The sequence below is a fragment of the Rattus norvegicus genome, chromosome 1 (assembly GCF_021556685.1).
Source record: "Rattus norvegicus strain SHRSP/BbbUtx chromosome 1, alternate assembly SHRSP_T2T, whole genome shotgun sequence".
NCBI lineage: Eukaryota > Metazoa > Chordata > Mammalia > Rodentia > Muridae > Rattus > Rattus norvegicus.
In genome coordinates, this window is record NC_141534.1 from 110488862 (window position 1) to 110501354 (window position 12493).

Consider the following 12493-nt stretch of genomic DNA (forward strand, 5'->3'; position numbering starts at 1 on the left):
GTTAGGATTGCCACCCAGTCCCAAATCTCCGAGCTCTGCCCTGTAAATTAGTACAGGAGGTGGCTCTGAAGTCTGCTGATTCATAACGAATGGCCGTGTTCTGCCTGCCAGGGTTAAGATGAAGTTTGAGGATCTGCCAGGCATCACACAGGGGCTTGGCACTCCTGCAGCCCTGAGAGTATATGGGAAAGGAATCCAAGGCCAGCCAAAGCTTTGACCTTAACACAGTTCCCTCAACAGACCACCATGCGAAAGCTGGTGTCCAGAACCATTTGACAGTTACAGATACTTTGTGACAATGAGGCCATCCTAGGGTCTCCATAACTTTCAAGGAAACTGTTAAAGGTAGCCAGGGAACAAAGTTTTGGCTGGGTTTGCCTGGGTTTTTGTTGTTTTAAGTGTCAGTATATCATATAGCCTAAGCTAGCCTTGAATTTGCTATGTTGTAGCCCAGGCTAGCTTTGAATTCCTGATCTTCCTGCTTCAAATTCCTGCATGCAGGGATTGTAAACGTGTTAACGACACTTGGCATTGGTTTTGTTTGTTTGTTTGTTTGTTTGTTTGTTTGGGATAGGTTGGGTTTTTTTTTCTTGTTTATTTTGTTATTGTTGTTTGATACAGAGTCTCTCTATGTAGACCAGTCTGGCCTTGAACTCACAGAGGTCTGCCTGCCTTTGCCTCCTGAGTTCTGGGATTAAAGGTGTGTACTACTATGCCAGGTGTAGTGTTAGGTTTTATGGCAGAGTTCTACGCATGATTTTACTTGATAACAGGAGTCCTTTATTTAAAAAAAAAAAAAAGCTCATTTTAATTCCCCTCTGTCCTTGGCTTCCTCTGAGGGAAAGCTGAGTGTGTGCAGGTACTGTATGGGGCCCCTCACTCCTTGCCTCTTGCCTACACAGTGGCCATGAGGGGAGCACACTGACGTTTAGAACATGTGTGCTCTTCCTTGGCCAGGGCTATGAGCCGAGAAGAGGTAAAGACCTCAGAATAGGTTCCTAAGGGAGCTGTCACATGTAGTGAGCCTGAAAGAGGGCTGTCCATGGGGGACTGGGAAAGAACACAGGGAAGTCATTCTGCAGGCACCAGCCTTTACCATCAGACTCAGGCAGTCCTTGCCTGGGGAGGAAGACAGTATCGCCCTCTAGTGGATTCCTTGCAGTTCTGCATGTTCAGACTGTAGTGTCTTTTTCTGGAATGTGTGTGAGTCTCCTCTGTGTGTAAGTAAATGCCTAGAAGTGCTTCCTAAATGTGCCATGCACATCCAAGAGCCCTGTGCTTCCTGTGGGATCAGGAGTCTCACAGCAACCCAAATCTTAGCTTCCAGTGTCTTAGCATCACCCACAATTCCTACCGATCCAGTAGTACAACATGGCTTCCTTCCCTCTGGGGAAAGTGATTGTCTGCCTGCCCAGCTGCCCCACCATTGCCCTCTAGAGTCTGCAGAAGAGCCCCGGAGCTGCACAACACTTCCTTTGCTTGTGTTAGACTGACTCACGGCCACCTGGCCTTGACCACATCCCGTGGAATGTAGGACGTCTTGTCAAAAATGTTTTCTGTTCTTACAGCTAATGTTTGCTGCACCTAGGAATGCCTACCTCATGACTCAGTCTGAGGCCCTGTTCCCCTTTGTCAGCAGAAACACTTGCCAATGTGTCTGGTGCCTGCAGAGCAGGGCAGTTCAGAAGACCTGGTGTTGGGGTGGACTGGGGACAGTAAGGGCAAGAGCCATGGGAGGACACTCAGAGACCTTTCCTCGGTTACCAAGGTCCACTGACACCCCGAGCAGTCCCCTGTGCTAGCTTTGCACCCCCCCACCTCCCAGCTCCCATAAATAGAAAAAATAAAATCTGACCTATGGGACGATTTTACTGGCATGGTTTCTATAAACCTAGATATTCTCTGAACCTATGGTGTGGGTGCTAAGGATGAAGACCAAGTGTGTACAAAACCCCTGGGCCTCAGGAGTGCTAAGGGCGTCCTCAGCCTCAGCCTCAGTGGTCCCAAAGCCTCGAGGGTCTGTCTCCCAGGAGAGGCAGTCTTGTTCCTTCAGAGGGCCCGGTAGGGAGAGGCTTCTAATCTGAACGCCTCCTTCAGCTGTAACTATCAGCAGCTGCTTCTGTGCCCTCTTCACTGCTGGGTTCACACCCGCCCCTTTCCCGATTCCTTCCTGCTCACACCGGACTGCTTTAGGTTTGCTGGACTGAATTCAGGGACCAAGATTACCGTCGCCCCAGAGGAAGGGGGCTGTGGCAACAAACTAGGCTAGAGGCCAGCCTGGGGGTATGGGGAGACAACGAGCTGGCATCTGACAAATTAATGTCATAGGAGGTGCTGGGGTAAGGTGAGGGAGGAAGCCACTTATACAGAGAGAAGGGTTACCTAGGGTGGGGTATTGTGGATGGCATCCTGGATAGAAGGCAGATTCTAAGACCTGGAGTAACTCAGGTGACTCAAGGAAAGAGGACCCACCAGACAGAATGATGAACTTAGGCCAGACTGACATGCTGAGGCCTGGTGAACTGCCCGCTCTTAGGCTCCAGTAAAACCATGTCTGCTGATTAAAAGTGGTCCCACGGGTGAGTAAGAGGGGAAGGCCCTGAGAAGGAAGTTGGGTCCTGGGTTCGAATCCAGATGTGCCTTCCGACCTTTCGCATCGGCACTGCCATTAGTCTCCGGTTTCCTGTCAGATAAGAGAGGGCACCTGTTAAGTAGCGTTGCTTTTTCCAGTTGAGAGACTCTGACTTTGAAAGGTGCAGTTCTATTGGGCCAGAGTTGGGCTCGATTACATTCAGGTCTCAGTACCGTTTGCCTCTCCGTTTCCCCGCTGAGGCTTCCTGAGAGTGTGGAAGAAGCTCACACACAGGGAGGTGGTGTCTGGAATTTTCCATCTATGTACCCTGAAGTCTCTGTAGAAGTACCTCTTTATGGCCCAGACAGCCCTGCCCTTCCCTGCCCTCCCCTCCCTGTCTGTGAGCGTGTCCTATCATGTCTGCTTTGATGCCAGTGGCCAGTGAGTGGCAGACTTGTTCTGCGATGGCTCCTCTCCATCCTGGGGCTCCCCGATCTGTAAGCCATGGGGCAGTGCTTCTGTTAGAGTCATCATTCTGTTCGCTGCTGTCACTTGGCACCCAGAATGCTGTGAGGCGTGGCATGCAAAGGAAACAGACACACTAGACCTGGCAGCACAGTGGTCAGAGCCTCGCGCGCCGTGAGAAGTGACCCAGGTTAGGTTTCCATTCTTTAAAGAATACGTGCATTTCATGAAGCTGTCAGGAACGGTCACTAAAACTATTGCAGTCAGGGCCTCAAGGCTCGAGAAAAGAACCCTCAGCAGGGTATGCTGGCCTCATAAAACTAGGGGATAGTATAGTTTGCTCTCCGGGGAATACATCGGTTCTCATGGACAAGTCTGAGATTCCTGAGCTAGCAAAGGTCTCATCACTGTTGCCCATGCACAGTGTCCTCTCTTAATGTGCACGTGGATATGCACACACACACACAGCACACATATGCATGAAAAGAAAATACAGGTTCATTTCATCATCAGACTTGCTGTGTTGCTGCCCAGAACCCAATCTCTTGAGTGGGCTTAACCAGTGGGACCCTAGAGGTGATTTGTGAAGGTTGCCTGGGAACCTTCCAACTCAACATTTAGCCACCCCACGGTGGGAGTGTGAAATCGTCCGTGGTGGGAATATTTCCACCACAGAAACCGGCAAAGCTTCCCACCAGACTCTTGCCTCCCTCCCTGGAGGCTGTTTATCAAGTTGGACCAGTAATTCAAAAGTCGAATGCTGTGCACAGTGACAAGCTGAGAGTGAGCCCGAGTCAGTGACACTGAGCGCCTAACCCGTAGGCCGTGTTTATCCTGGATGGCTTCCCTGGTTCAGAAGCCTACTCATAATGCCTGTTTAGGAGGTTTTCCACCAAGCTACAGAACTGGGGCAACAAGAGAGTCTCGGCCGGTTTCCAGACTGTACCTGTTTTGCCTGTTTGCAGCTCTACGGAAGGCGTGCCCCCTGGGAGGACCCGGCCAAGTGGGTAATGGACACCTACCCCTGGGCTGCCAGCCCACAGCAGCACGAGTGGCCCCCGCTCCTGCAGCTCCGGCCTGAGGACGTGGGCTTCGATGGCTACTCCCTGCCTAGGGAGGGGTCGACAAGCAAGCAGGTGCCCCCCAGCGACACCGAAGGAGACCCACTGGTGAGTTGACAGCACTGAAGGGAGTGGCAGCCACAGGCTGGGTGTGAGGCAAAGCTCTCAGGATGCAGGGGGTTGACAAAAGCTTGTAGAAGGCTGGACTCGCTCCACTAGTAAGGATGATCCTCTCCAGGATTTTCCTCCATGGTGTTGACTTTCCATTAAGGCCTTTAACCTCACTTAAAATTGTTCTTATATAAGGTTAAAAGTTCGAGGGTTTTTTTTTCTCCCCCTTTGATTGTCCTGACACATGTTCTCTGCCCCACTGTTTTTCCTCTGATTTGAGATGGTACCATTACCATATATTGTCCTAGAGAGTGCTAGGAAGAGGAGAGAGTGCTAGGAACGTGGCACCAAAGCCGGACATGTCTTTGCTAGGGGATGAGAGAAACTAAAGTAAAATATAACACATAAAGTGAAAGAGGAAGGAAGACAGACAGACAGACCTTGGGTAGTAATGATAAAGCCCCAATCAGTTCTAGACTCATGCACAGTCACGCTGCCTGGTTACACCTCACTCATCAAAAAGCCACAGGAGCTTTTTGGAGGAAGCAAAGGTGCGCAGGTCACCACAGGTATGGCTGTCAGTCTGCCTGAAACCCGCCCCCCACTTACACAGCAGCTGCAGCGAAAGTCGAACAAAGAGTATTGCTTGCGTTACATAATGGAAGAGTACTCTTCAGGCAGGCAGCGGGGCTGGAAAGCAGCCCGATCACCTGTTCTAGCCCTCGTGGGGAGCCAGCGGACTCAATGGATGCCAGCAGGTGACCTCAGTTGTGTTGAGGCTGTGAAAAGGAGCTGACAAAAGAATTCATTGCCGCTATCCTGCCTTTGGTCTGAAGGGAATGCCAGATCCAGCAGGGGGTCTTACTGAGGCTAGCAAGTTCTTTGTGTCGTGTCTTAGGTAAAAGCAAGAGTTGGGAAATCCTTTCAGTCTCTGGAGCATTTTGGCTCAAACTTAGAAAGGTACACAGCGCTCTCAGAACCAACCCAGGATTGTGCTGGCACCGGCATCCCTGTATTTAGTCAGCTGCTCGGTGTATCTCCAGAGCCTAGAACCACATGTGTCTATTGTAGTGGCTCACTGCCTTACCGATTCACACACACACACACACACACACACACACACACACACACACACACACACACACACCGTGAGAATGAGTCCTGAGAGCTGGATTGACTGGGTTTTATCTCAGAACCATACACCGTGGACTCTGGGAGTATTTGATAATGAGTAGCCCTCCCTGCTGCAGAGGACTAACCACTGTTTGCACCCTTGACTCTGCCATGGTTCTGGCTATGCAGATAAAGAGCAGCTGATAGGCCTATGGGCCTGGTACCAGGGGAGATTCTGCACAGCATCTGGAAGGCAGCTGGTTTCATCTCTGCTATGACAGCCTTCTCCTTAGCCCAGAGAGGCCCTTCTTTCTAACCGACTTGCTATGTGAAATACAAAATAACAATTTTTAGTTATAAGCGAAATCAGAGGTATTTCCGATTGTCACTGTCTGCTCCCAAACACGTGGCCAGTGCAGAATGTGAGCTGGAGGGGGTTAGGAGCAAAGGCTTAGGCTCTTCCTCCACTTGAGGTAAAGGTCAGGCAACAGCTCACACTGTCTTAGTTAGGATTTTACTGCTGTGGACAGACACCCTGACCAAGGCAACCCTTTTAAGGATAACATTTAATTGGGGCTGGCTTACAGGTTCAGAGGTTCAGTCCAGTATCATCAAGGCAGGAGCCATGACAGCATCCAGGTAGACACGATGCAGGAGGAGCTGAGAGGTCTACATCTTCATCTGAAGGCTGCTAGGAGAATACTGACTTCCAGACAGCTAGGATGAGGGTCTTAAGCCCACTCCCACAGTGACACACCTACTCCAAGGCCATACCTCCAAATAGTGCCACTCCCTGGGCCAAACACATTCAAGGCACTCCACACTCGTAACGCTTGCTCTGCAGCAGGCGGGCCGTTCTCCAGTGGTCAGCACACCATGTTCTTTGCTTCCCAAGAGATCAGCCCTGTGTCTGGTCCACGCATGGGGCATGGGAGGCTCGGCTGCTTTGGTATTTGACGTGGTGCATATCCTCTGTAAGCTGTTTGCTCCTGGCAAGATGCTTCTCCCCTTCCTGAAGGCCGTGGCAGTGACTGAAGCCCCTATGCCTCAGATGTCAAGGCTGCCCAGTTTCCCCTAGCGACAGCTGTGAGGATGACATCGGTAGGGTTTCCCACTTTTTATCAACTCATCCTAGACCTCAACATGACGGGCAGGGACTAAGTCTGTTGACATAAGTTTGACCAGTAAGGAAATGCCACAGGAAAGGACTAAGTAACCTTAGGGCATGTAGCTGGTAAGCAGGGAAGCCGGAATCTGAACCCAGTACTCTGTGTTCTTGTCTACGGCCTTTCCGGTGAGCTATGACCTCTGGGGTAAGTCTGGAACAGGTGACAGGGGCTCCAAAGAGGCCAGGGTGGGCTTCCCAGCAAACTGACAGGCACGCCCACCTCTCTGCTCTCTCCACAGATGAACATGTTGATGAGGTTACAGGAGGCGGCCAACTACTCCAGCCCCCAGAGCTACGACAGCGACTCGAACAGCAACAGCCACCACGACGACATCCTGGACTCATCCCTAGAGTCTACCCTGTGACCGAGGCCCCTGCTTTTCCTCTCTTCATCCCACCCGGCATCCTCCACTTCATTCTGAAGATGACTTCCTGAGCCAGCCCTGGCTGCCACAGCCTTGAAGCCAGAGCAGAGTAGCAGGAGACCCTTGTCCCTTGCGCTCTGCCCTTGCATGAGCAGCCCAGGACCTCTTCCTCCAACAGTGACAACTGTCCTAGCCTCTGTTCTACCCTCATTCTCGTTTTCTGCCTTGTTGCCGTGACCTCCACGAGACACTGAAAATACTTCATGGGAAAGGATCCTCACCGCTGAAATATAAAGAGTTTAAATGGATATTTTAAATGTAAGATTCCACTTGGTGCCCTGAAACCCAACAGCATCCCTCCACACGCTACCCACCCCAGACAGAAAAGACTAAACCCAACACAGACAGTAGGGCTTCCCCCAGTACAGACCCACCAGCTTGGGTCTGGCCACCAGCACCCCAGAGCCATGCCACCCACCCTCCACGGAAGAATTGGTGCTAATGAGGGCGCCTGCTTGGAGCGCCACCCAGGGACACCAGTAGATCACGTGTCTCAGTTTTCCACATGGTGCTCTCCTTCCCGAGAGGTATTCTGTCTATTCCCGTGTGCCCTTTCCCCTGTTTCCGGTCCGTCAGCCCAGATGATCTGTGAGAGCGAGTGAAGACGCGAGAATGTGAGTGAGCGGATGGGGCTAGCAACACGGTAAAGTGCGCCCGTTTCCTTTGTTTGTCCAAACGGTCGGGTTTCTGTCCGCAAACACTGTGTACTGTGTGAGTAGTTCTTTGGAGAACTTTCGACCCCTGCCTATGTCTGCCTTTCTTCCTGGTTGATTGTGAAGGCCCCTTTCCCTCCCCAACCCCTGAACCCTACTCCTTTGACCAGAATTAGTCCTTTGGTGAAATCAAGAGCTAAATAGAATTTGCCTCCTCCCTCAACCTGGGATTTCCAGTGTCCGTTATCACAGTTTTGGGGCCCTCGACACCACCTTCTGGAGCTCTGTGGGCATTTGTATCCTTGCAGATAGATGAGGACCAGTTCTCCTGTGGGTGAGCCACGGACCTCGCCTTTCCTTCTCGTCTCTGAGATCTGAGAACCCCACATCATCACCTCAGGCACCCCAGACCCCAGTTGCAGGAGGAGTTGACGATGCCCCCTCACCAAACACTGGCATTTTCCTCAGAACCAACGGGACACAGCTTAGCCAGGGAGGGGCGGCCACCCTTCCCAGAATCCTGGCCGTGCCTCCGTCCTGATGAGCCTTGCCTGACCTCTTCGGTGCTGACCGCCCCCATGCAATGCCTTACTGGTTTCGTACTGACCGTGTCCATTCACATGAGTGTTGTGCCTGCCTGGGGTTGTGTGTGTGTGTGTGTCTCCCCCATCGAAGTAAACAGGGCTATAAGTCATCTATCCATGAAGAGAATACAAGTTGCTGACTTCTCATCCAAAAGAGTCATCTGTGTGGACGTATGATTGAGAGAGAGAGAAAGAGAGAGAGAGAGAGAGAGAGAGAGAGAGAGAGAGATCTATGTTTTTTAGGCTCCTATCAGTCTCCAGTCAACTCACTAGACAGTGACCCCACAAATCCATGTGACCTTGTAAACCCATGCTCTAGGAGACATACCCCAGTGTGCCATGACTTCAGCACACTAGTGTTCTCCTCACCGTATGGACATCTTTGGGCTCTTTGTGTTTTATAGAGACTTTCCTGGCCCCACCAAGGGTGTCTCTGTTAACAATCAGGGTTTTTATCCCATCTTTTGCTATTCTATTCTTGAATGTTTGTCTCTCCAGTTTTTGTTTTGTTTTGTTTTTTGTTTTTTTTTTTTCTTACCCTAAGAGTTTGACCCAGAACTGCTCACTTTGCTTGGAATGGCACTGGTTTTCTTCCTCGTTGAAAGGAAGGAGAACGTGTCCTGTTAACTGGTGAATGGAAACATTTCCACTCCCTGCTGTAATCCCAGATCCAGCCTGCCTTGGCTACTAGTATGGATGCGAGTGTGTCTTCTACTGTTTTGTTTGTAATAAAAGTTTAAAACCATATGTCTAGCCTGTGACCAGGGCCAAACCCTGATCCTTCCAGTGCCCCTGAAGGGTCGCCCTTCTCAGTCTATCTCCCAGCAACGGCCGTACACTCTCATACTGTGAATTTGGGAGGTGGGAAAATCAAGCCCGTCCCCATGCATAGTTTTCTCAGTCACCTTAGGAATACACCCCACCAACATTGCTTAGAACTGTTTCTTTAACGACACCCTCTGTCTGCTCTCCACACCCAGACTTCTCTCTCCCACCACATCCAGGATCGAAACTGCAACGCGTGTACCCATTGCTGCCTGACTTGGTTTTGTAGTCCCTGAGCGCCTCCCAGCTCAGCCACCTTCCTGAAGCACTGGGAGGGGGGCTGTCTGAAAGGCACGTTTCTGACCGGGTCATGATTTTTCCTTTCCTGTTGCTCGACCTTGAACAAAGTGACTTTGTACTCACTTAGAGCTCTGTCTGAAATGCTTCCTTTTTTTTCTGTAGATAGGCTCATTTTGAAATGTAAGAAATCCTATGCAACTGCCGATGGTGGGAGCCAAAAGTTTTCTTCCCAGGAGGCCCAGAATTCCACAGACTTCCTTTTAACTTAAGGTTTGGGGTGGGAGGGTGGGAGTGTGACAAGGGCATTACTTGGCCCTGATCTTCCTCCGACCTTGAGGACATTTTAAATTTTATTGTTTAATGCTCGGCTTTAAAGTTGTGTGCCCAGATCTGACCGTGGCAAACCTGCTTTCAGAAAGCAAAAAACGATCCAGCCTCGTGGATACGGAATGGGGGGTTTGCTGTTTTGACCCGCTTGTCTCGAGCCGAGCGGTTCATGAAACGTGTTCTATAAGATGTACATTTTTTTTTCCTCATTGTAACATAGAGACTGTAAATAACCGGCGAAACTGCTGCATTTTGATGACTTTTTTCTAGCCATTTTTAAAGAGAAAACTAGGAATTGAGTATTTTGTGTACGGTATGTTTCCACCGCTCCCCTGCCCCCCACCCCTCCCTCTCCCTATTTAATTCTCATGTGTCATCAGGTTTTTGGGTTTGAGAACAATCTGCTGGAGATCTGCCCCGTGTCATAGAGAATAAATCTGACGATTGTACCAGTCTTAAATTATTCATGATTCAATAAACTTAATGCTTATTTATTCAGATTGGCGGTCCGGCGTCTCTGTGTTCTTACGACACCTGTCTTGGGTAAAGTTCATGCTGGGAGGACCTCATTCGTCCCCAGAGGCTGTGAACCCCAGGAAGCCCAGACCTGTTTCAGATCCACCCTTGCTGGGAAGTTGTCAGGGGTACCTCTGTCCATTCCTCGAGGAAGTCACCGCTGCTCACCAGGACCTGGAGATGCAACCACCACTCTACCACCCTTTAGGGCCTGAGCACCGTCCACAAAGTCTGTTTCCACACCTCCACCTGGCCCTCCAAATACTCTCAGTCTCTGTTGCTCAAGCTTACCTAAGTTTTGTTTGGATTTTTGCCTTTTGGGTTTTGTGGGGTGTTTGTTTTTGTTTGTTTGTTTGTTTAGAGATATGGTCTTAGGTATCCCATGCTGGTCTCAGATTTACTACTTAGCCAGGGGTAACTTTGAACTTCTAACACTCCTGCGTCCTCCTGAGTGCCACAGTTACCAGTGCACATGGCGATATCAGATCCTGTATGGCCCAGGGCTTCCCACATGCTATGCAAACATGCTTACCTACAGCCCCAGCTGCAAGTTTATGTTTTATTCCCCACTGTGCATTCCTGACAAGCACAGTGTGACCATTGCAGGCTTGGATGCGGAGATCACATAGGGGTCTTCTCCCCTCTGGCACTGCAAATCTAAGTTGCTTTCTGGAACGGGGCTTTCCGAGGAAGCTGCTGTTCACCATGCTGTGTGGTGCAGTGAGAGGGCTCACTCAGAACCTGCCAGCCGACCCTCCTCTAGTTCCCTGCTCTGCCAGCCTTGGCTAATCCCTACCCTTTTACTGTTACAATCAGACATTACCTGTATGAATCTCTTTCACTGTGGTCACAAACGTGAGGAGTTCAGTCTTCTGTTTGTTTTACACCGTGTCTCACTATATGGCTCTGGCCTGGCCTGGAGCTAACTATGTAGCCTGGGTTGGCATTGAACTCACAGAGATCTGCCTGCCTCTTGTGTTGAGTAACATACCACCGCCTCCCACCATTTTACTCCTTTTTAGTGGATGAATAGCATTCAACTGTCTCTATACAAATTCTCCCCATCTGCCCACCCATCAGCTAGCATCGTGGTTGTCTCCATAGCTACTGAGAATACCAGGAAACACGAATCACACATACCTCTGATGGACTGATTTTATTTCCTTCTGACATAAACCTAGTAGTGGGGTTCCTAGTCAGTCTGCCCTGCTTCTTACTTGCTTTCTATCATGTGTATTTGCCTGCATGTATGATCTGTGTAGCATAGGCATGCAATCCAGAGATGCAAACCATATGGCATCCAGAGGAGGGCATTAGATCCCCCAGAACTGGACTTAGAGACAGTGTGAGCCACCGTGTGGGTGCTGAGGACCATGCCACGGTCCTCTGCAATGGTAGCAAGTGCTGGCTGGATGTGGTGACACACGCCTTTAAAACCAGTACTTGACCTCTGAGTTCAATGTTGGTCTACATTGAGAGTTTCAGGACAGCCATGGCTCTGTAGAGAGAACCTGTCTCAAAAAGGGGGGTGGACAGCAAGTGCTCTTAGACACTGAGCCGTGTCTCCAGCCTGTTTTAATGTTTTGAGAAACCTCTGTAGTGTTCTCAGAGCTGTACTATACACACATTCTCATTGACATCGTATGAACTCCCCTCTGTCTACATCTTCCCCAACATTTTATTATTTTGTCCTTTCGTTAGTAGCTATGCTAGCTGGGGTCCTGGGTGTCGCTGGCGCTCCCTGGACAACTCATCCAGAGCCTAGGAACCTCCTCACTTACCACTTACCATAAAAAAAGATTTTGCTGTGTATCAAAGACCTACTAATTGTCACAAGCTTTCTTCAAAATTCCAAATAATTGGCAAAATAACCCCAGAGAGGGTATTTCCCCCCACTTTACATCTGTGGCTTAGAAAAAGAAATTCAGAGAAGAGTGGTCAAGACACTACAGCTGAAAGGTGGGAGAATGGAGGCTCAACCCATCTTTCAACTTCAAACCCTGCCTGGCCAGGGAGCCCAGTGATCTTGGGAGCCTTGGTCCAGCCCATAATGCATGACGCCCTGGCCAGGGGAAGACGAAGAATCCAGATGTTTAGCATGGGCAGATTCGATGTGTGTCCAAAAGGAAGGAGCTGGAGGGGAGAGAAGTGATTAGGAGGGCCTGACTGATACCTGCAACCCCTACGGTGTCCGCCAAGTGCTGCCTCCTATTGATACGAGCTGCTTCCTGGTGTGTCCTGGGAAACGGGATGGGCACACACAAAACACATGCTGGGCTGGATGGCTCTAAAGAAGAGAGGATTTAAAGTCACCATGTGCCCAGCACCTCTGACACACTATTATATTATTAATCAGTATAATGCATTATATTATTAGATAATTTAATACAATTAGATATTAATAGTATATTGTATAGTATATAATTATATTCT

General features: G+C 49.9%; 1 protein-coding gene across 19 annotated transcripts in view; it reads left to right on the forward strand.

Moving 5' to 3' along the window:
- The window catches only part of Nav2 (neuron navigator 2), a 658517-nt gene extending 648473 nt beyond the window's left edge, over positions 1–10044 (forward strand). For 18 of the 19 annotated variants that reach the window (XR_015654269.1, XR_015654404.1, XR_015654363.1 and 15 more), the window contains 2 exons: positions 4003–4206; positions 6730–10044. Coding sequence is in view for 14 of the 19 variants with exons in the window: in XM_087609805.1 (XP_087465931.1) it covers positions 4003–4206; positions 6730–6855 (330 nt within the window). In the remaining 5 variants the exon portion in view is untranslated. The remainder of the gene's footprint in view (positions 1–4002; positions 4207–6729) is intronic. The other variant, NM_138529.1, reaches the window with a different exon arrangement.
- The last annotated feature ends 2449 nt before the right edge of the window (positions 10045–12493 follow it).